The following is a 21,896-nucleotide window of genomic DNA, read 5'->3' on the forward strand; positions in this document are numbered from 1 at the left end:
GGCCATCCTGAGCCCTAGCTATTTTGGGTTTCGTTCTCAGTAAGACCTCATCTCTTTCACCTCTTCCTTCAAACTTTTTTCCCCAATCTTCCTCCGCAGGAGGGCTCCTTCACTGATAACCCCACAGTCTTCAATCGGCTTATGCACTTCGTGTTTTAAAGGAACCCAAACTTCAACAAAACAGAATGCAGGTTTGCAGCAATAAAATTCAGAGGGCAACCTAGGAGCACATACTTGCAATGTAATCAAATGAGTGTGTTGCATTTTTAACAGAGTACCGAGCTCTCCAGACATGCGGAATACAATTAATCCTAGGGAGCTGTAGGGCACTTTCATAGGTGGCCAAGTGAGCATTCAAAAATAAGACACTTTGGTGTAGGGGAGCAGTTTTCACACAATAGAGCAGGATTTCAAGAAATGTGCATATTCTGATTCTCTCCCAAGTGCTTAGCACAGTGCTCTGCACACAGCGCTCAATAAATATGACACATCGATTCCAATTTGTGTTTGACGTTCAGTAATCTCCTTTCAACGATTCAACTGCAGTTCCTTTCATTAAGACTCAACCTACTATCAACTCAGCAGGACAATAGCTTAAGAAGTGCCCGAAACAGGAGTATGGAGGTGAATACTGAGAGAATAATTTAAAATTTTGCACATTCAGAGGGTGAAATACAAGTGAAGGTGATGGATTTTCAAGTTTTTGACATTAGAAAGGTATCACAATCCACAATGACCACTGCGGGCCACATGCAGCAGTTTTTGGAGAGCTATGAAGCCTGCAGCCTGCTGGGGAAACAACAGCTTCAAAAAAAAATAATTTGAACATACGTTTCATTACAATCCAACGAGATGTGCTTCCGCCTACCAAAAACAATTCTCACCTGCTTGAGATCACAATGAACTCTTTAGTCCTCTCTAGCGACAGATATAATCTGTTCCAGGGGATGAGCAACTGTAATTTATGTAAGATTTTGCACTCCAGACAAGGTGATCAACCTTAATCATACCCCAAAGAAGGATCACCGGAACATCTGTGTTAAAGACAGCAAGAGATACTGGTGGACAACAAAAGCATAGAATAAGAGTCTCTCCGGTGGATATGGTGTATGTTTTATTCTATTTACATTACATTTGTTATAAATATAATACATTTTTTTGAAAAGCTTACTTTTAATTAACTCGAGTAGATTTAAATTTTGAACTGAACGACTCAGCTGTTAAGGTGACATAATAAAGTGAATGATAATTTAAATGACAAAAATCCCATGGTCGCGAAATAGTGCATTCGGAACTGAGATGAATGAGGGAGAGAGTCGGCAATAAGGCTTCAAAATGAAGCCCCAGAGCAACAGAGAGAACTCAATTTGTACAAAGGTACGTAGAAGCCAAAGGGACCAGTAGGACATGGACCAAAAGGACTTCCATTAACACAGGCCCCTGAGCTGATTGGAGAGAAGTGATGATAGAGCAGGAGTGGCAGAATTTGTACTTTAACACTCGAAGGAACTTCACAGTAAAATTGGAATTTTGAGAAACTACAGCCTAACGGCTTAAGAACAGAAGAGCCAACAGAGGGTCCCCACTTCTCCCCACCCCCAATTTTTTTTTTTAATTTTTTCCTGAAATCATCTCCTAGAATGGCCACTACCATTCACGAATCATTCTGTAAACCGTAACAGCAATCTTAGATATTACTTTTTTTTTTTAAACAGGGCCTAAGGTGCAAGGGTATAGACAAATTCTGGGCTGTGAGCATTTAAAATAACCAATCGAGATGAAAGGAATACAAAAAAAAAAAAAAGAAAAGATGCATTCTCAGTCCAACGTGCGTTGTGTTAAAATAAATGAAGTAGTCGGAATATCTTGCTATTTGTTCCTACACCATCTTTCGTAACATGTTAGATGCTCCCCAAGCTGCTGTAAAATCCATTCGGCAAAATAATGTGGATTTGATTATGTTGGTTTTTCAGTACAAATCTGCACGTGATCAAATATTATTGATGATGATCAATGCTGGCATGGAGTTCTGTTGACTCGTTTCAAACAACGTGACTTGGTCCGCTAACTTGGCAAATACTCTAGGAGTTCCAAGGTTATAGACCCCTGTATGGACAAAACACGCTTTCAGCTGTAGGCTGTAGATCTCCTGGCTTTTAAGTTGAAGTTTGTATTGCGTTTGCCCAAGCCAAGTGAAGGAGCCATGAATTTCCAGGGACTCGGGACTAAAAGGGAAGAAAAAAGCCGGATCAGAGCTTCGGTTTCGGTTCTGTTTTCAAAAATAATCTTACCCACATTCTGGGCTGGAGGACCCCTGTCTTGTTGGTCTGCCGGTTTTCAGATTCATAAAACGACGGGCAATGCAAACCTTGCAAGGATACAGTTCGATTTGTATATATGTATATATGTTTGTACATATTTTTTTACTCTATTTATTTATTTTATTTGTACATATCTATTCTATTTATTTTATTTTGTTAGTATGTTTGGTTTTGTTCTCTGTCTCCCCCTTTTAGACCGTGAGCCCACTGTTGGGTAGGGACTGTCTCTATATGTTGCCAATTTGTACTTCCCAAGCGCTTGGTACAGTGCTCTGCACATAGTAAGCGCTCAATAAATACGATTGATGATGATGATGATTTCCAAACTCAGCTGGTAAATAGCCCACTGCAGACAGAATGAGGCACGCAGGTACTGGTAACTGATGCGTGTGCTTGTGAGAAGAGCCCGGGGGCGAAGGTAAGTGCCAGCTCTGAAGGGGCGGCTAAAGAGATGGTGGCCCTTGGTGCTTAGGGCCACCCACAATATTTTCGCGAGGGGCCACTGCTCCTGGTCCCCAGGAACCTCTGCTATTGAGCATCAGCAGGTTGCTCCAGACGATGGCCATGGGAGCTGAGCACAGCCAGGGGACTTGTGGCAACCTGTCACCTGCTGATCCCTGCCAATGGACTGCATGTTCAGTCGCCCCTTCTTTTAAATCAATTTTTTTTTACAATCCAATCACCATCCTCTGTCAGACCAATCTATTCCCACTTTACTACCAATGGCCGGCTCCGAAGCCTGATTCTATCTTCTCTCAACACCCTCAGGCTCCATATCATGAGCCCAGCATGTTCCCATTCCAGAAGTCTCAAGATGCCCTGCTTAGTTTACACATTAAATACTACATGGATAAGAATGAATGGACGGTACCTTGTTGTTTTATGCCGCAAATCGATTATTACGTCCACATCAGCCTGAGAACAATTGGAAAGTAAGAGGGTGACTGGGACTAGACATAGGCTAGGAAAGGGAGGGAAAAAGAAGTTTGTTTAAAAAAAATGAATATCCATTCTATTTTCAGCAATGCACATCCATTTAAAGGATCTACATCTATCTAGCCATCCAGAAAGCTGTTTCGCATTTTGTATTCAAAGTGCCATGCTTTGCAAACCCCATGACAAACTTCAACTCATGGTATTCATTGAGCATAAGAGCAAAACAGTGGTCTGAGCACTTGGGAGTGTACAACAGAAGCAAAGTACTCACTATAGGCTCTCAAACACAAACTCTAAACGGGGAAACAGGCAAACATCTACAAATCATAAGCACTGGGGAAATTGTTCAATGTTATTACAATGAATAACTAGAATGCACTAGAATGTGCTTAGAACAGTGCCTGGAAAACAGTAAGTGCTTAACAAATACCATCATTATTATTATTATAATACATACAATGAGACACGTACTAGAAATATTCATGTATAGATAGGCGCTAAGAACAGGAATAAAATACATAAAGGCTAAGTGTGTCCACAGCTAAATGAATCTTCTTGGTACTTCACAGCATTTGAAAACTAGAGCAAATACAAACACAATGTTTGGCATCTTGGCTAATTTCACTTCAGTAGTGACTGCTAGACTTTGGTTAGCGTTAACATTTTTAAGTGGATGCATTTTCCAGGATACCACCTTTTATAACTGAAAAAGACAAACCAAAAATTCAAACAACTACTCTAAGAGATCTTGGGGCAATGATTTCCTGTTTTCTCTCTACGCCATTGTAAACCCCTTTCTGGCCTATTAAAAGTTCTGTACTCAAATCTGGATTCATTATATTCCAGCAGTTTACACTCTGACAAATTTTATTTTTTCATCATTCCAGGCTACAAACAACTCCATTGCATTTTTTAAGGGATGCAAAAACACCAATACAATGAGAATAAGCCAAAAAAACCACGTAAATCAAACCTTTTCTGATGAAATGGATGATTAAAAGACTCTGGATAACGAAGACTGGTTTTTATGAGGTTGGAAAGCTGCTCTGCTGTAGGTCTTGCGGAAACTGTAGTGTTTTCTGTCCGACTAAATTTTAAGAGACCCATTTCTGGTAGTTCCTGGGGAAAACAAATGAAAAATAACCAAATGCACAGAAAATGGTTTCAACAGAATCTTAATTCAATAAAAGATAAGGGAGCAACATCTGAACGGGTGGCAGGACTGCCCAGCAAAATGCCTTCTTGTGTTGCTCTCTGGCTTGTAGCTAGTAGGGTTTGCTTGAAGTCTGGAGGACAGGTAACCCTTCACTTGATCCCAAAAAGGTTTAAAGCTTCGGAAGTGAATAATACACTCAGCCATTAGCTCAGACCTACTTAGTAGGTGGCCTACTTAAACCTATAATGCATTTAATAGAAAAGTGTGGTGAGGCTGAAGGAAAGATCTGGGCTAATAACCTAATTTCACTATTTCAAAAGAGAAAATGCCATAGGTAACGTAACATTTACCCTTTTTAAAACAAATATTCCACAAAATTTAGAAAAATTGGCCGAGCTGAAAAGTAGCTTGATACTCTTAGCTTATTAATTTTTACTTAGGTTTTCCTGGTCAGGCCATGTGTACTATAACTTGAGTTTTCTTTAACACTGAGTTCATCAAGAAGATAACCCTGAGTTAAAGGGGAACTGAATTTCTTTTAACCACATTAAGTAAAAATACCTACAGTTAAATGGCACTAACAGTGCAATTTTAAATAAAGAGATGTACATAGTGTAGACTTCTTTCTTTGAAACAAGGCATGTCTAAAATATTTGTACACTTAGGGTGCTTTTTCTTTGACTACGCTCATTTTTTAAAAAATCCCAGATTTATATCTTACATAGCTATTTGGATTTTGCAAATATGTTCTCTGAGAAATCATGTGTTTAATTTCTAAACTTACTTTCCAAATCAACCACAGAAAGCCTTCTGAGAGGCTACAGAGAGACTAGAAGCTCCATTCAGAAAGTCTGGGCCATACCTGTTTTTGAGGAAAGGAAAACGCCTCATTTCCTATAGTATGAAGAACAACATGATGCTGGCCTTCCAAAATGAGCTGCTTGTTTTCTTCCACAACATATGCCTAGACAAATCAAAATCCAATCAATTTACTAGCACTATGGATAACGCTTTTTGTTTTATAAATCCAACTTCATGGACTGATGTTGCATACCAACTCAGTTATATTACACTATCTATAACGAGTGCTTAGTAGACAGTTCTGCACACAATAAAGTGCTCAATAAATACAACTGATTGATTGTAGAACTCATTAGGAGGACAGGGGATTCAAAACACACACAAAGCAAACACCAGCAATTGACTAGCTCCAGAGACACCACTAAGTCTCTAATTTCTGGGGGTGTAAGCTGAGCAACAACCTAAAATTCTGAATATCACTACCTCGGCAAACAACGAGGCAGATCTTTTACGGCTTGCACACAAAGGCTCCTGGCTGCGGGTTTCAGGCTGGCCAGCGGCAAAGAGCCACGGCTGACACTGAGCTGCATCTCCTAATGGGCAGGGGATCATCATCAATCGTATTTATTGAGCGCTTACTATGTGCAGAGCACTGTACTAAGCACTTGGGAAGTACAAATTGGCAACATATAATATAAAGGGGATGTGTCTGCTAACTCTGCTGTAGTGTACTCTCCCAAAATTAAGATGTGTAGTGATGGTCACAAAGAAGGGATGAACACAGGGAACGAGCGAAGACTGACTCCATTCCCATTGAACTACCAGGTACAAAGTTTTCCACCCTGGCGAACTCAGATTTAGGAAGTTGGTTTCTGACCGCAGTTGTGCAGGATACTTGGCCTAGGAAAGCACAGGTCCAGGAGTCAGAGAACCTGGGTTCTAATCCCAGGTCTGCCACTTGCCTGCTACATGGCCTTGGACAAGTCACTTTACTTTCTAGGCCTCTATTTCCTCATCTGTAAAATGGGGATTAACGCTGGTTCTCACTCCCCCTTAGACTGTAAGCCCCACGTGGGACAGAAATGGATTACCCTGTATGTACCCCAGAGCTCAGTACAGTGCTTGGCATATAGTAAGTAAATACAAGAAGCTGTGGCTTGCTTCTGCCAAAAGCTTAACTGGCAGTTTGGCTCCAAAACTCAATGAAGGGGGTAGAAGTGACCCCCAAAATAGAAGGGCGCAACACGAGGAAAGCTGCTGGCCCTGTTCTGCAGATTCAGTAGAAAGGAAAAAGGAAAAATAAGATGACCGGTCTTGCTCGAGCCCGCTCTGAGATCCATCAGTGCTGCTGCTGCTATGCTTTATCAGTTGTTCATTCGCTTGACAGAGACAACTTAACTCTGCCGAAAGTTGACTAAATACTAGTGATGATAGCAGTGAAGGAAAAGGACGGAAGATGGAACTCACGGAATGGCTTCAACGTATTCCTTTAAGCACAGTATAATCCTTTATAAATAATATATTAGCTTCATAAATAGGATACATAAAAAGACAATAAATAAGATAATAAAATAAGATACATTATCTCCTCTTGCCTGTAAGCTCGTTGTGGGAAAGGAATGCATCTACCAACTCTGTTATACTGAACTCTCCCAAGCGCTTAGTACAGGGCTCTGCACAAAGTAAAGGCTCAATAAATAGGATTGAGTGATCAAAATACACTGGCCTTTTCAGCCAGGCCCATATATTCAGTCCCATCAGTACCAGGTCAACACACAGGTTGCCTTACAGAAAATACACTGTAAAACGGATACATACCTTCCACAGGACAACGATATTTAAATCCACCTCACTGCATTTCTGAATTAGCCGCACCGCTTCACCAAAAGACTGCTTTTCAGCTACTAGAGAAGTGTGCACATAAGGCTGGACATGTGATTTCTTCAACTCCGATGGTAAACTTCGAAAAAAGAAGTCTGCGCACGGACTGGCTGAACTTACTATCTGTGTGAGAGGAAGAAAGGGTGTTTCGTTCAATTAAAAGGCATATGCCAAAAATGAATCCTTAGGGTAGAGGGAGGTCTATAGAGGCAACTCTAGATCTGCCCGTTCTTTTACGTGACAACCTTTTATCAGGCTACCAAGGCAGGCCCCAGTTGGTCCCTGTAAGGGGCCGGGAGTTGACGACAGAGTCAGCGTGCCAGTTTGTCTGGGGCTACTGGGATTCAGAGGGGAAAAGGTGAGATGATCCCAAAGAGGGGATGAGCACAGGAGCGGGCAAAGGCTGACCCCATTCCCAATGAGCTACTAGGTAACTAACTGTACAAAGTTTTCTGCCCTGGGGAACTCAGATTTAGGAATTTTGTTTCCGGCTGCAGTTGTGCTGGATGCTTGGTCTAGAGGGGAGAGGACAGGCCCGGGAGTCAGAGGACCTGGGTTCCAATCCCAGCTCGACCACCTGCTTGGCTCTGTGACCCTGGGCAAGTCACTTCATTTTCCTGGGCCTCAGTTTCCTGTTTGCCCTCCTACTTACCCTGTGAGTCCCAACTGGGACCTGATTACCTTGTATCTACCCCAGTGCTTAGTGTGACATGGTAAGCGCTTAAATACCACAATTACTATTACTTCCTCATCTGTAAAATGGGGATTAATGCCTTTCCTCCCTCCTACTTAGACTCTAAGCCCCAAGTGGGACAGAAACTGTACCTGATCTGATTATCTTGTACGTAACCCAGTGCTTAGTACAGTCCTTGGCACATAGCAAGTGTTTAACAAAACTATTATCATCATCATAAGTATGGCTTAGCGGGGACGGTAGCCACAGAGCCTCCTTTAGTGAGAACACTCCTGCTGTTAAACAACTCATACCATCCAAATGGCTTGAAGTTGGGTCAGATGTAAAAATACCCTTTTTGACAAATTTAAAGCTTTGGGACCAACAGAGTTTCTTCCTTACATGCCCAAATCCGAGAGCCATCTAATAACTGGCAAACTGACAAACATAGCGAAGTCTCAGGAACAGGAATAACTAACTGTGGTAACTGCTAAGCGCTTACTATGTGCCAGCCACTGTATTAAGCACAAGCAAATCAGACTGCACACTGTCTTTGTCCCCCATGGGGCTGACAGTCTCAATCCCTATTTTACAGATGAGGTAACTGAGGCACAGAGAAGTCAACTGGGTTGCCCAAGGTCACATAGCAGACAAGGGTCAGAGAAAAGATTAGAACCCATGGCTTTCTGACTCCCAGGCTTGTGCTCTAATCAATCGTATTTATTGAGCGCTTACTGTGTGCACAGCACTGTACTAAGCGCTTGGGAAGTACAAGTTGGCAACATATAGAGACGGTCCCTACCCAACAGTGGGCTCACAGTCTAGAATCACTATACTACGCTTCTTAAGAGAGGTGGACAAGGGATCCCTAAATTGCACTGATCCAGGTCGGAGGTGGCAGATGACCCCTGAAAGCCCACCACAGGCTTAGATACAGGATATAATTTTTCCCTTCCTCTGCAGCCCTTACTCGCGTCTGAACCTCTGTGAGTTAGAGAGGAAGAGAGTAAGGGGCGGGGGAAGGGAGGGAGGGAGAGAAAGAGTGAGCGTGTGTGTGTCTGTGTGTGTGGGTGGGTGTGTGTGTGTCCGCACACGCCCCCACCCACACGAAGGCATGTGCATTAGTCTATGGCTTTGGGTGGCCCTGTACTTTACATCTGTCTCTAGGTTGGTGTACTTTTTTTTTTTTTTTTGATGGCATTTATTAAGCGCTTACTATGTGCAAAGCACTGTTCTAAGCGCTGGGAGGATACAAGGTGATGAGGTTGTCCCACGTGGGGCTCACAGTCTTCATCCCCATTTTACAGATGAGGGAACTGAGGCCCAGAGAAGTTAAGTGACTTGCCCAAAGTCACACAGTTGACAAGTGGTGGAGGCAGGATTTGAACCCATGACCTCTTACTCCAAAGCCCGGCCTCTTTCCCACTGAGCCACGCTGCTTCTCTTGTACTTGACCTGGGCCACAGGGTGGGACACCCCCGGTGTGGAGTATAAGGGGTGAGACAGGAGGAATCCCAACTGGGAGACGGACCCTGTGAACTGGGAAGCAGAGTAGTTTGGCTTGGACAGAGGTTAGGAAGAAAACATGGGGTTTTTCCAACCCGGATTAATGCCCTATGACAGCTAAGACAAAACCTCCATGTATCTTTTCCACTTAATTTTCATCAGTATTTTGCCATTTTGTGTGACCCTGCCCTCTTTTAAAGTATACGTTTCCATTGTTATGAGGATAAATTATAGTTCACTATAATTGTTATTCAACTTGAACTTGAACCCTGTTTCAACTAAAACACCATTATAAGGAAGATTGTACATAATTATAGCAATCAAGAATAATGTTTCTAATCAACCAAATTACCCGAATTCTCCCTCTCACTGGTCTGCCTAGAACCTGCCAATTTTTTTAAAAGGGGTCTTTACACACTAAACTCCACTGAAAAAGCTTTCAACCACTTCCAAAAATTGGAAGCACCGAATTTCTGACTCTAAAAGTGAACCAAAAGTTTAAAACAGTTAAGAGCCAAAGATATTGAATGGTACTTCATTCATTCATTCCCTTTCCACTGAAGAGTTTTCTTTGGGCCTTTAGCACACAAAGTGTATTTCTCAACAGGGACAATTTTTAAGTAAATGAATTCTATTTGCTGGCTTATTTACCTGTTCATTCCCAAAGATGATATCTGCAAATGTGTACTTTTCTGATTGTGCAACTGCTGAAGAAAGGAGAGAAAAATGTTAGTTCAGGTTTATTACACAAGTCTGAGAAATTGTCCTTGTTAAAAAAAAAAACCTACCCTCTAAATGTTTGCATTTTACAGCCTTAAAACACAACTTCCCTCTCTCTCGACTTGCAAGTCTGGAATCTAGAAAAAAAAAGAGGAAAAAAAGGTTTCAAAAACGTACAACAAAACCCATACTTTCATTACTAGAATGCTTCCCACCACCCCACTCATATGTGCTCTGCCACAAACCTGCTGGGTGACCTTGAGCGAGTCACAACTTCTCTGTGCCTCAGTTCCCTCATCTGCCAAATGGAGATTCAATATCTGTTCTTCCTCCCCCTTAAGCTGCGAGTCCCATGAGGGACCTGATTATCTTGCACCGACCCCTACCCCTTAGTAAGGGCTTAAATAGTGCAATTATTATTATTATTATGTATTTAACTTCCTGTTAAATTTTCTCTGAAAGACTTCCTTCTACTTGCGTGCCTTTCAGAGCTTCAGGGTGCATTTTTTTTTGTAATTCTGGAGTCTTCTCCCACCTTTCACACCCATTTAAATGTGGCCTCTGGAATTCCTGTTCCACCATGGGAAAATTCCTCAATCTCCTCCTCCTCATCATTAAGACCTGGCCTACTTCAGATGACACCGTGTTCCCTGATACACTCTCCCAAGGAGACAGTAGGAGAGACATTGAGACACTCAGATTGCAAGCTTCTTGAAGACATTTGTTTTGTCTGTCTATCCCCTCTAGACCATGAGCCTGTTGTTGAATAGGGACTGTATCTGTTGCCAAATTGTACTTCCAAGCGCTTAGTACAATGCTCTGCACCCAGTAAGTGCTCAATCAATACGATTGAATGAATGAATGACAGACAGGCATTACATCTACCAACTCTTCCTGTAGAGTATCCTCCCAAGCGCTTAGCAAGCACTCAAATGCCAAAGACTGATTGATTAGGCCTTCCCTTCTCCCACCCTCTCCTATCTGAGAAGAAAGGGAGAGGAGTCTGCCTTGGTCTTGCAACTCCATGCCACTTTCGTACCATCTCACCCTTTCCATTCCTCACCATCTCTTCTTTTGAAGCCCAGGTCACCTGCCTCTACCAACCGGCTACTGGTGGCCATCACTGTTCACCACCTCCAGTTTTCTGAACCATTACAATGCCTCTCATCTTACCTCTCTCCTCCCCTATACTGATCCATAGGGACTTTCACATCCATGTGGATGTTTCTGGTAACCTTCAGCTGCCCTGTTCCTTTCACTTCTCAATCCCACCAAACTCCTCTTCCAACCTCTCTCTCACTCACCAACTGGGGCACATAAAACCTCGCCGACTTTGAATTTCCTTTCAACTTTTCCTTCTCTTCCACACTCTTCTGCCTGTGCCTTCTCTCCCACAACCCCTTCCTTGCAAAAATGTTCTCTCTCATCATCATCATCAATGGCATTTATTGAGTGCTCACTATGCGCAGAGCATTGTACTAAGTGTTTGGGAGAATACAATACACTTAGTAGACATGCTCCCAGCTCACAAAAAGCTTACGGCGTCGAGGGTCTGACATTATGACCTAGCTTACTCCTGGCTGTCAGGGGAGACACCGAGATAGATAACCTGTACTCCAACTGTACTTATATATATATATACACACACACACACACTCTCTCTCTCTCTCTCTCCGCCACCCCCCCGCCGACTTCCTATCTCTAGGTCCCTGCTTCCATTCGTCCCAGATCATCAAGCCCCATTTGGATCCTTTACCCGACCTCCCCACTCCTGATACCTACAACCTCAAATCTACCTCTCCTCCAAACTCAACTCTCTTGCCCCATAATAATAATTATGGTATTTTTTAAGCATTTACTACATGCCTAGCACTGTTCTAAGTACTGGGGTAGGTAGATCGATTAACCCATGACATTTATTGAACCCTTGCTATGTGCACAGCACTGTTATTTAGTGCTTGAGAGACCACAGTACAACAGAATAGGCGGAGATGTTTCCTGCCCATAACAAGCTTACAGTCTAGAGAGTGAGACAGACATTAATATTTAAATCATACTAGATACAAACTAATCAAGTCGGACAGAGTCCACATCCCATATGGGGCTCACAGTCTGAATCTCTACTTTACATAACTGAGGCACAAAGAAGTGATCTGCCCAAGGCCGGGATAAGAACCCAGGCCCATGCTTTATCCACTAGGCCACCCTGCTTCTTCTGAAAGCATGTCCCTAGGAGATATTTCCTGATTTATCACTGATTACCTTGCCTTATATCCCCCAACTCCCATATCAGCACTTCCACACCCCTTAGGCAAATATCACAACAACTTATGAACATATTTTAGAGACTTTCTTTCACATATCTGCAATATACTTAATAGCTGTCTCCCCGGGTAGATTGTCAAGTCCTTAAAGGCTGGGATCGTACACACTAACTCTACTGTACTCTCCCACATGCCTAGTACAGTGCTCTGACCCAGCAGAGGCTCAAAAACTACTACTGACTGGATTTTTACTGTAATTCCCAACTTTACCAAAGAGAAATAATCTCAGCCAGGAACTTATAAATGTATATGCATAAATATTTTAACTATATTGATTGTAAAAAGCTATCTAATCCTAGTGTCCCCAGGGCAGAGACACGCCATTAAACCCTGCAACACCACTGAGCTAAAAAGAATAGAGCAGTAAGAGATATACATTTATCACTTTCATGACCTGAATTCCCACACTGTTCTTTTGAAAGAAAAAAAGAAATCAGGAAATACAGGTGTCTTCATTTACCATCGAAGGGGAAAAAAGTGCAAACCTTTGTTTTCAGAGAGATTTACAGATTTCTGTAACTTCCAGAGCTTGCTATTACTTGATACTTGCACTATATGAAATTCTTTAACACCTGCTTCACTCTAAAGTAAAAAAGAACAAATTTAAAAGTTCAAATATGAACCCACTCAATTAGAATACTCAGTTCCAAAAAAGATTTAGTAATTAAGCACAAGACAAAAACAGAAAAAAAACTTGATGACGCTATTTGCCTAGCAAAGGAAATAATGTGAAATTAGTAAGTTGTTAAATTTTGTGCTATCAAGGTCAGTCAGCAATTACAAATGCATTTCTTGAACAGACTTTGAATGACAGTTTTACATGAAAATTTAAATGATTTTTAAATACTCAAATACAGCTGCTTCCAGTAGGCAGATCCTGAAGACACTTTGCAATATTTGAGAAGTCAACAAATCCTGGCTCAGTTCATACAAAAAACCAGATGTTTTCTGCCTGTGTGTGCCATCTTTGGCTTAGAGCCTTATTTTTTTTTATGCTATTTGTTAAGCACTTACTATGTGCCAGGCACTGTTCTAAGCCTCGGGTAGATTCAAGCGACTCAGGCTGTGCACATTTCATGACCCACATGGGGCATACAATCTTCATACAGACGAGGGAACTGAGGCCCAGAGAAGTGAAATGACCTGCCCAAGGTCACACGGCAGACAAGTGACATAGCCAGGATTAGAACTCAGGACCTTCTGATGCCCAGACCCCTGCTCTTTCCCACTGGACCACACTACTCTTTGAGATATCTTAACTCAATCCCTCCCTGTCTCTTGCTTGCTAGTTACATACCGGATTGTCCTTCTCTCGTATGTGTTGAGCCTTAAGGCATTAAATTGCAAAAAAACCAATCAAGTTGCAATTTGAACAAAGCAATATTATTTTTTCTTCTTGTCCTTCCCTGCCTCATCTAGTGATGGTAAGACAAAGAAAGACAACCACCCACACCACCTGAAATGCTGATTTAAAGGGAGTAGATGCCAATCACTAAATACTCCACCTAAATTAAAACTGCTTATTCAACAATTCTTTCACTCCGCTACATTAGAATTGATTAGGGAGTTTGAAATCATCGGAACTCATAGTAGAAAATTGGTTAGCTACAGTAAGAGAGACTGAGTTGAGTTTAATTAAATCAATTTTGGGTAAATCAAACTCAATCACGCACTTTTCAAGAGGTTGGGTTCTCAAGTTTCCTCTTCTCCCCAACCCTCTACCCAAGCATCTGAATTGGCCTAAATTTAAATGGTCAGCATAAACCAAGGTTCCTATAATCACTATTCTACTCCATATAGACCCATCTCTCATTTCAAAGATAGTCACCCACACATCTATGTACTCACAACCCCCATGGCCCTTATGAACATATTTTCTATATTCTATTACTCCTCATATCTGCAATTTACTTCAATGTCTGTCTCCCCTCCCTCAAGGTAAGGACCAGTGCTCTATTGTATTCTCCCAGGTGCTCATTACAGTGCTTTGCAAACAGCAGGTGCTCATTAAACGCTATTCTTTGTTAAAGGCACACTAATAAGTCATATCTTCCAACGATGTATAGATTGGTCATTCCTGAGCTGAAATATATTCTGAATTTCATCTGGGCTCTCAAAGTGTTCCAAAAACCCACGAGTTCCTCAAAAGCCCTGAGGGACAGGATGGCCTGCTCTTTCAGATTGGAGAACTCAGCAGTAATGGGCATTAAAATGACGATCATAAAGCGACTGGCAGATGTAAGAATCAAACCTCATAAGCGCCCTCGTCTCTTCAAACAGACCCCCAGGAAGGGGACTTGGGCCAGGATGAGTGGGGTCAATGCCCTGAGACAGCGTAAAAATGGGCGCAGAGGATCTGAGGACTTATGCAATCTGGGGACTGATCAACCAACTCCCAAACTGGCAGTTGGCCATCCGAAGGGCCCCTGGGGGCAACCAAACAATGAACTCAAGACAAAGTATCCAAAAGTCCAAGATCATTTACATTGGGAATCATCAAACTCTTTCAACTTGGCCACAATGGGTTGGATCTAAGGCCCAGGGAATAATGTTGCCAAACTGACATCGACTGTTAAATTCTACAGGAAACCTACACATTTAAACCACTGGGTATGGCTGGTCTAAATAACCGGGCTTGGCACACATTATTTATGCTCCTCAGTGGTTTGCTTTCCTTTTTAAGTTCCAAAACCGTTTTACTCAGATTGATGCTCAAGCATGACAACTGAAAATGCACACGAGGGTCAATTTAAAACAAACTCATTTTCTAGAAACTTACAGTATTGATGTTTTCCACATCCACAAATACTAGCATATTGCCTCCTTGGCCTTCTTCATCCTCAAGAGCATTACTTCTGCAGGCCGTAGCTCGTACATTCAGAGATCGACTTGTACAAATTACTGCAGTGTGTCTCAATACCCTATGACTAGAGAGAGGACAAACACATTCACAATTTATATCGTAACTAGTGGGTTCAATTCACAACCACAGTCACTCCCACCAAATAATCTAGTCAAGACTTCGGTTAAATATTTTTAAAAACCAGTGAGGGACTCGGCTGCGATGGGAGTTGGTGCAACCAGTGGGCGGCTACGAACAGTGAGGGCCAGAATGCCCCAGCACATATCAATTCTGGAGGCCAAAGGCACAATTTGCAGGGTGAATTAATAAAACCGTTTTCGTCAAGTGGTCTCTGAACATCTCAAGAATGTCCTTGTTTCTGCGCTGATCAAAATAACAGATAACGTTAACAGAAAACGGCCCCAGCTTCACTGTACGCAAAGAACTCAGACGTACATTCTGCCAAGTGGGCTGCTGGTGGACTCAAGAATTTTGGCAAGTTGGTTTTTACCCTCAAACTCTTTAAAAACCAATACGTTTTAATCTCTTGAAATAGGAGACTGAGGTCAAGAAAAGCTGAGAAAAGGAACGGGTGTTCTGTGGCTGACAGTATCCCAACTAGAACGTACAAGAGTTGCTAAATTGCCTAGAATGACAACCGGTGATAAGTTATCCATGGAGCAACTACTAGCCGGACATTTATTTTCCAAAGCCCCTTCCTCTAAGCCCCAGATGAAAGGTACAGTCGCTAGGTCTATAACTATTGTCCAAAAATATTTCTAGTCTTACACGAAAGCATTACTCCAAAAATGTCAATCTGGTTGCATCATTAAACTAAATAATATACGTGAGAGCACTCCGAGCTTTTTGGAGGAATGGCACTCTAGAAATAGTAAGACTACCTGGGCACTTCACATGCCCCTTAAAACATTTTAACTGGGATTTATTTCAGATATATCAACTTCAAAAAAAGAAACTCAGAAATCAATTTGCCTTTAACTACTGACACTAAATGAGCTTATTCAAGTGAATTTGAGTATAAACACCTAAAGAGAGACTTGTAAAGTATCAATAAAAAGCCAGTGACACTGCAATGTTTCAAATAATTTTACATGGGGAAAAAAAAATCTCTGTCTCAAAAATCCACATTCTTCAAGAGGTACTGCCCTGATCATTTTCACCTCCCCAGGCATGTCATAGAACAGCCACCCTTAGCTCTTAAGTATATATCAATTTATGTATTGCATTTTGTCATTTATTTATTAATTTTTCCATTTTTTCATATTGTTAACAGCTATAGCTATATTTTTCCTCCTTCTCCCACTGATACTTAACCACCACAATTATTATGATCATTATCATTAATAAGTGCTATGAGATTTCCTTAATGCAAGGTTGTTCATTTATTACCTACCGAGGCAACATCTAAAACCACTCACCATATCTTTGACTGCTTTTTAATACTTTCATAGTAAAACAAAAAGTTTATTTCATGGACCCCTTCTTCATCGGGTCCACGCAACCACATCGGCAGCTGGACTGACGCCCCAGGGAGAAGCAGCGAGTCACGAAGTGGGACATCGATCACTTCTGGTTGATTTCCTAGGCCCAGGCCAAAATCAACAGAGGACGTTGACGACACAAGCACAGGGCAGAGCGAGGTAGGATCCGTCACGACGGTCTTATAAGCACTGCAGTTCTCAGAGGCCGAGGGACTCAGTGGTGTTAGGGCAGTAGTGTTGCTGCCAAAGGTAAAGAACTCTGGATGTTTAGAAACAACCTTCAATCCAGTAAGAGGACACTTGCTCACATTGACAAATTCTACGTATGCTTTCCGGATTTCTCCACAGAGAAGCCCTGTAGGAAAGTTTATAAAGAACACCTGCATTGGGAGAAAAACATGATCATTATTAGGAGTATTATTGCTGTCCAAGTACCTCGGCTGAACGGGTATAGGAGCCTCGGAGATTTACAAAAAAATATTTCTAATGAGACTCTGGACTGTGCAGTCACCTCCTTTGCAAACCTATCAAAATGTTTTATATATACACACCTTGTAACATCTCCACCTCGCTTGCAATATCTGGCAGCATGCCAATTTATTACACAAGAAGGTTAGATAAGAGGAGGCCAAATTAATTGCCTAATTTCATTTGGCACCTCTAAAGCAGATGGAGAAAACAAGAAAGAGGATAACTGCCATTGCAGAGTTGTCTAGATCTAGAAAAAAGAGGGAGCCCTACAGCTAAAGATCTAATCTTTAAAAAAGGAGCACCATCCTCAATTATATGATTGTGGCAGATTGGACCGCTAATGAAATACCTCTAATAACGGCATTTCCTCGGTGATAATGGGATCGAGCCGACGATCTGGGCCGTATTTAATAGATGTTTTCTCTTCTTTTGTGTTATTAAGTCGGGGTCCTTGAATTTCTAAATCCTGTCGCCCTCGTACTGACATTGCATTTGAAGCATGTTTTCCTGAAGGACCGAAAGCGGGGGAAAAAAAATAATCAAAGCTCTATATCTTACATTGTAGCAATTGGTACTGATTTCCTTCTGCTAAAATGTCTGAAAACTATGAAATGTAGATAATGATTTCAATAGTTTTACCAATGGAATAGAAATGAGATTTGGAAGGCATTCCTTGACACGCTCTAGAGGAGGCATTTTAGGATGCATGAAACAGAGGAAAAACCATATCAGACAATAAATTCTACAGAACTACAGAAAATATTTCCCTGAAAATTTCAATATACCAGCTCCCTATCAATCGAAAGCTGGTTTAGTCAGGTAGGACAGCCATTCAGTCTTTCCTTCCACTAATGACATTAAACTGTAAACACGTTCATTAAATTTTAAGTAACCCAGCCAACCACCCTGCTCTAGGATTATAGCAACGACAGCCCGTTTTGCAATTGCGGGTTAAGAAGTAGGAAGAAGATTCACGAGCAGAAATGAAAGGAATCCTCCTAAAAAGTTTAATTCTAAGAAACAAGTCATCTGGAAGTGTATTATGTAACTGCAACTAAATACAGCTTGACTGACGGGCCTGACCTGAGACAAAAAAAAGGCAAACAGCATGAAAAACTCAGGCTTCCACCGTAAAATATTAACTTTTTTAAAAATAAAACTCAGAATATGAGGACTGGCATAATCACAGTCTTCAAAAATGAAAGAAATAAGCCTTAAAAATCTTACGGGGCCAAATCCCAGGCATTCTGCTTAAGAAATGCTGAAATACTTAATGGTGGTACTTACAAAGCGCTGGGGCAGATACAAGTTAATCAGGTTGGACGCAGTCCCTGTTCCACATGGGACTCACAGTCTAAATAAGTGGGAGTAGGATTTAATCTCCATTTTGCAGATGAGGTAAATGAGGTACAGTGCTCTTTCTGCTACAGCACACTGCTTCTCAGGCAAATTAAGGGGAAGGGGCCCATTTTTAGCTATTCCCCATCTTCTCTACTGCTCAATCCTTTGAAGCAGACACTTGGGAAGCAGCGTAACTTGGTGGAAAGAGCACGGGCCTGGGAGTTAGAAGACCTGCATTCTAATCCCAGCTCTGCCTCTTATTTGCTCTAGGATCTTGAACATGTCACAATTTCTCTGGGCCTCAGTTTCCCCATCCGTAAAATGGAGATTAAAACCTACTCAGACCTCTAAGGGACTGGGATCGGGTCCAACCTGAGTACCTTGTATGTACCTCAGAGCTTAGTACAGTGCTTGGCACATAGTAATAATAATAATAATAATAATAATAACGATGGCATTTATTAAGCACTTACTATGTGCAGGACACTGTTCTAAGCGCTGGGGGGATACAAGGTGATCAAGTTGTCCCACGTGGGGCTCACAGTCTTAATCCCCATTTTACAGGTGAGGGAACTGAGGCTCAGAGAAGTTAAGTGACTTGCCCAAGGTCACACAGCAGACATGTGGTGGAGTCGGAATTCGAACCCAGGACCTCTGACTCCAGAGCCCGTGCTCTTTTCCACTGAGCCACGCTGCTATCCCTAGTAGGTACTAACAAACATCATTGAAGAAATTGTTTTGCTACTGAAGTAAAACATGTAATGAAAACGGAGGCACTAGCAAGAAGTGATACACTGGCTCTAGAATTTTTTCTAAATAAAAATACAATCCCTCTGATTTCCAACGACGTGACAATGCCAGCCTTTATCACAAGGTAAAAAAAGTGGGAAACCTTCAATTACATTTCTAGACTGTGAGCCCACTGTTGGGTAGGGACTGTCTCTATATCAATCAATAAATCAATCAATCGTATTTTTTGAGCGCTTACTGTGTGCAGAGCACTGTACTAAGCGCTTGGGAAGTACAAGTCGGCAACACATAGAGACAGTCCCTACCCAACAGTGGGCTCGCAGTCTAGAAGGGAATATGTTGCCAACATGTACTTCCCAAGCGCTTAGTACAGTGCTCTGCACACAGTAAGTGCTCAATAAATACGATTGATTGATTACTCTAGATCTCTAGTGAATTTTTAACCTAGTTTACTAGTATATCTTTTAAATTACTGGTAATGATGGATCCACTCATCAAGCCTTGGTAGCGCTCATTTGGATGTAGGCTGATCTAACTATGACCCACCGAGTGGCATTTCAGATGTTCACGTTGCTCCTCCTGCGTTTTGCCACCACCTTGGTGGCAGGTAGTTTATCCTTTCCTGCCTGATTCAACACAGCCACTGACCCCTTCCTCTACTTGATTTCTTAGTGGCCTCCTGTCAAATTCATGAGACGAAAGGAAATTGAGGGAGGAAAGGAAAAGACAAGGGGAAGGGAAATGGGGAGAAGCAGGGGGGAAAGAAAGTGGGAAGTTAAATATGTCAGAAAGGAATAAAGACCACAGACTACCTGGAAGGCTGGGGGGAATCAATCCAACTTCCCTTTTGGTCTAGGCTATTTGCTTTCACCAGAACCATTTTTTTTTTATTTGTTGTTTTTTTATGGTACTTGTTACGTGCTTACTATGTGCCAGGCATTGTACTAAGTGCTGGAGTAGATACAAACTAATCAGGTTGGATACAGATACTTCTAGACTGTTGGGTAGGACCGTCTCTATATGTTGCCAACTTGTACTTCCCAAGCGCTTAGTACAGTGCTCTGCACACAGTAAGCGCTCAATACGACAATGAATGAATACAGTCCGTGTCCCACATGGGGCTCACGTTCTTAATCCCCATTTTGCAGATGAGGTAACTGAGGCCAACAGAAGTGAAGTGACTGGCCCAAGGCCACGCAGCAGACAAGTGGCAGAGCTAGCATCAGAACCCAGTTCTTTCTGGCTTCCAGGCACGTGTTCTACCCACTAGACCATACTGCTTCTCTTTGTTGGTGACTCAAACGCTGACGAAGCATAGCTGAATTTTCTGTTCTGCCTAATTTCTGTGATATAACCCACGCTCCGACCCCCGCTGTAGTTTAAGTTTGGATAATGTGCCCTTACCTGACTGACATCCAGGTACAGAGCCAATGCCATCCAGCGCCATGGAACCCTGAATGGTGCCAAGGTTATAAACCACACCCAGAATGTGCAGCTCTCCTGTCCGATGGGGAAAGAGCTTTAGCCTTGCCTGCGGAGATATGTTACGGAATTTCCATTACTAAGCAGTCTTACAATTTCCCATTTTGAAATATTCATGTGAGCAACACAGGTCGAGTAGCCTTTTCTGATTTGGTATTTTTCAGAATATATTATTTAATTAAAAAAAAAATCCGAATTCCTTTAAAGGGGCAGAAATCCCAAACTACAACTTCAAGCTCTACTTTGGCAAGGGATGGTTAACAATACTTTCAATGAACACAAAGCAAAGTATTCTGTTTATCAAATAAACCACCCTAATAAGACACTGCACTATCGAACGCATCATCGCATTCATGAAGAGATCTCTCCATTTAGGATAACCCATTCAAAAAACCACTCAAGACTTTCCCACTGAATCTATTATAGTAGAAAGGGAGTAATCCCGTTTCAGTAGAAACAGAGTTTGAAAGGTGCAGTGTAAGAATCCTTCCTTGAATATCTGTTACAATGTGTTTTGCCTGAAATTTCAAGTACCAAAATGGGAGGAACTGAAGAAATGAGAAAAAGACCCACTGGAGTAATATTTCAACTCCACCTGGGCACATATTTTTACGTTTAAACATTTAAGCCTCTCCACTAAATCCTGATAATTTGTCAGAAAAGTAGCTTACCACTTTGGTCTCTTCATTATTAATTAAAAACTCTGATATAACTTCAGCGCCAATCATTTCATTTCCAAATGTTACCTAAAAAACAATATTTGATCAACATTGCCTTCTGGTAAAACAAATTACAACACAGCTCTAAGATACTGATATCTTCAGGAATAAATTTGTTTTCTAGTCAGAATTAGACACTGGGATTGGGGGAAGCATCACCATGCAACTGTGAGGTTAAAATATTCTACAATTTACAGTTAAGATACTAAAGAGGTGTTCGTTAATCAAATGGCTGGATACCAACTAAGCTAAATCATCTGGCTTCTAGTCCAAATTCTGATTCAGAGTTAACAGTCTGAGATACCTATAGGAAACTATGGGGGTGGGGGGTGAAAAAGGGACAAGTGATTTATCAGACTACCGACCCACTTGAACTCTGCTCACTGTTATAGATTGGAAGTGTTACTGCCATTCAGAAAAGTATTTTTCAAAAATAATTTTCTACATATAGGACACATTCATTCTTCATAG

The 21,896-nt window shown here is 41.7% G+C and overlaps 1 protein-coding gene across 3 annotated transcripts in view; it reads right to left on the reverse strand.

Moving 5' to 3' along the window:
- Positions 1-1,094: 1,094 nt before the first annotated feature.
- TRAPPC8 (trafficking protein particle complex 8) overlaps positions 1,095-21,896 on the reverse strand; it is a 68,406-nt gene continuing 47,604 nt past the window's right edge. For 2 of the 3 annotated variants that reach the window (XM_038766493.1, XM_038766491.1), the window contains 13 exons: positions 21,378-21,452; positions 20,629-20,755; positions 17,483-17,640; positions 16,600-17,042; positions 15,098-15,245; positions 12,804-12,900; positions 10,063-10,131; positions 9,926-9,981; positions 7,033-7,218; positions 5,276-5,377; positions 4,231-4,376; positions 3,193-3,282; positions 1,095-2,225 (listed from right to left, as the gene is read on the reverse strand). In XM_038766493.1, the coding sequence (XP_038622421.1) occupies positions 1,991-2,225; positions 3,193-3,282; positions 4,231-4,376; positions 5,276-5,377; positions 7,033-7,218; positions 9,926-9,981; positions 10,063-10,131; positions 12,804-12,900; positions 15,098-15,245; positions 16,600-17,042; positions 17,483-17,640; positions 20,629-20,755; positions 21,378-21,452 (1,932 nt within the window). In that variant the 3' untranslated portion in view covers positions 1,095-1,990. The remainder of the gene's footprint in view (positions 2,226-3,192; positions 3,283-4,230; positions 4,377-5,275; positions 5,378-7,032; positions 7,219-9,925; positions 9,982-10,062; positions 10,132-12,803; positions 12,901-15,097; positions 15,246-16,599; positions 17,043-17,482; positions 17,641-20,628; positions 20,756-21,377; positions 21,453-21,896) is intronic. The other variant, XM_038766492.1, reaches the window with a different exon arrangement.

This window comes from Tachyglossus aculeatus, chromosome 25, assembly GCF_015852505.1.
Source record: "Tachyglossus aculeatus isolate mTacAcu1 chromosome 25, mTacAcu1.pri, whole genome shotgun sequence".
NCBI classification, from domain to species: Eukaryota; Metazoa; Chordata; class Mammalia; order Monotremata; family Tachyglossidae; genus Tachyglossus; species Tachyglossus aculeatus.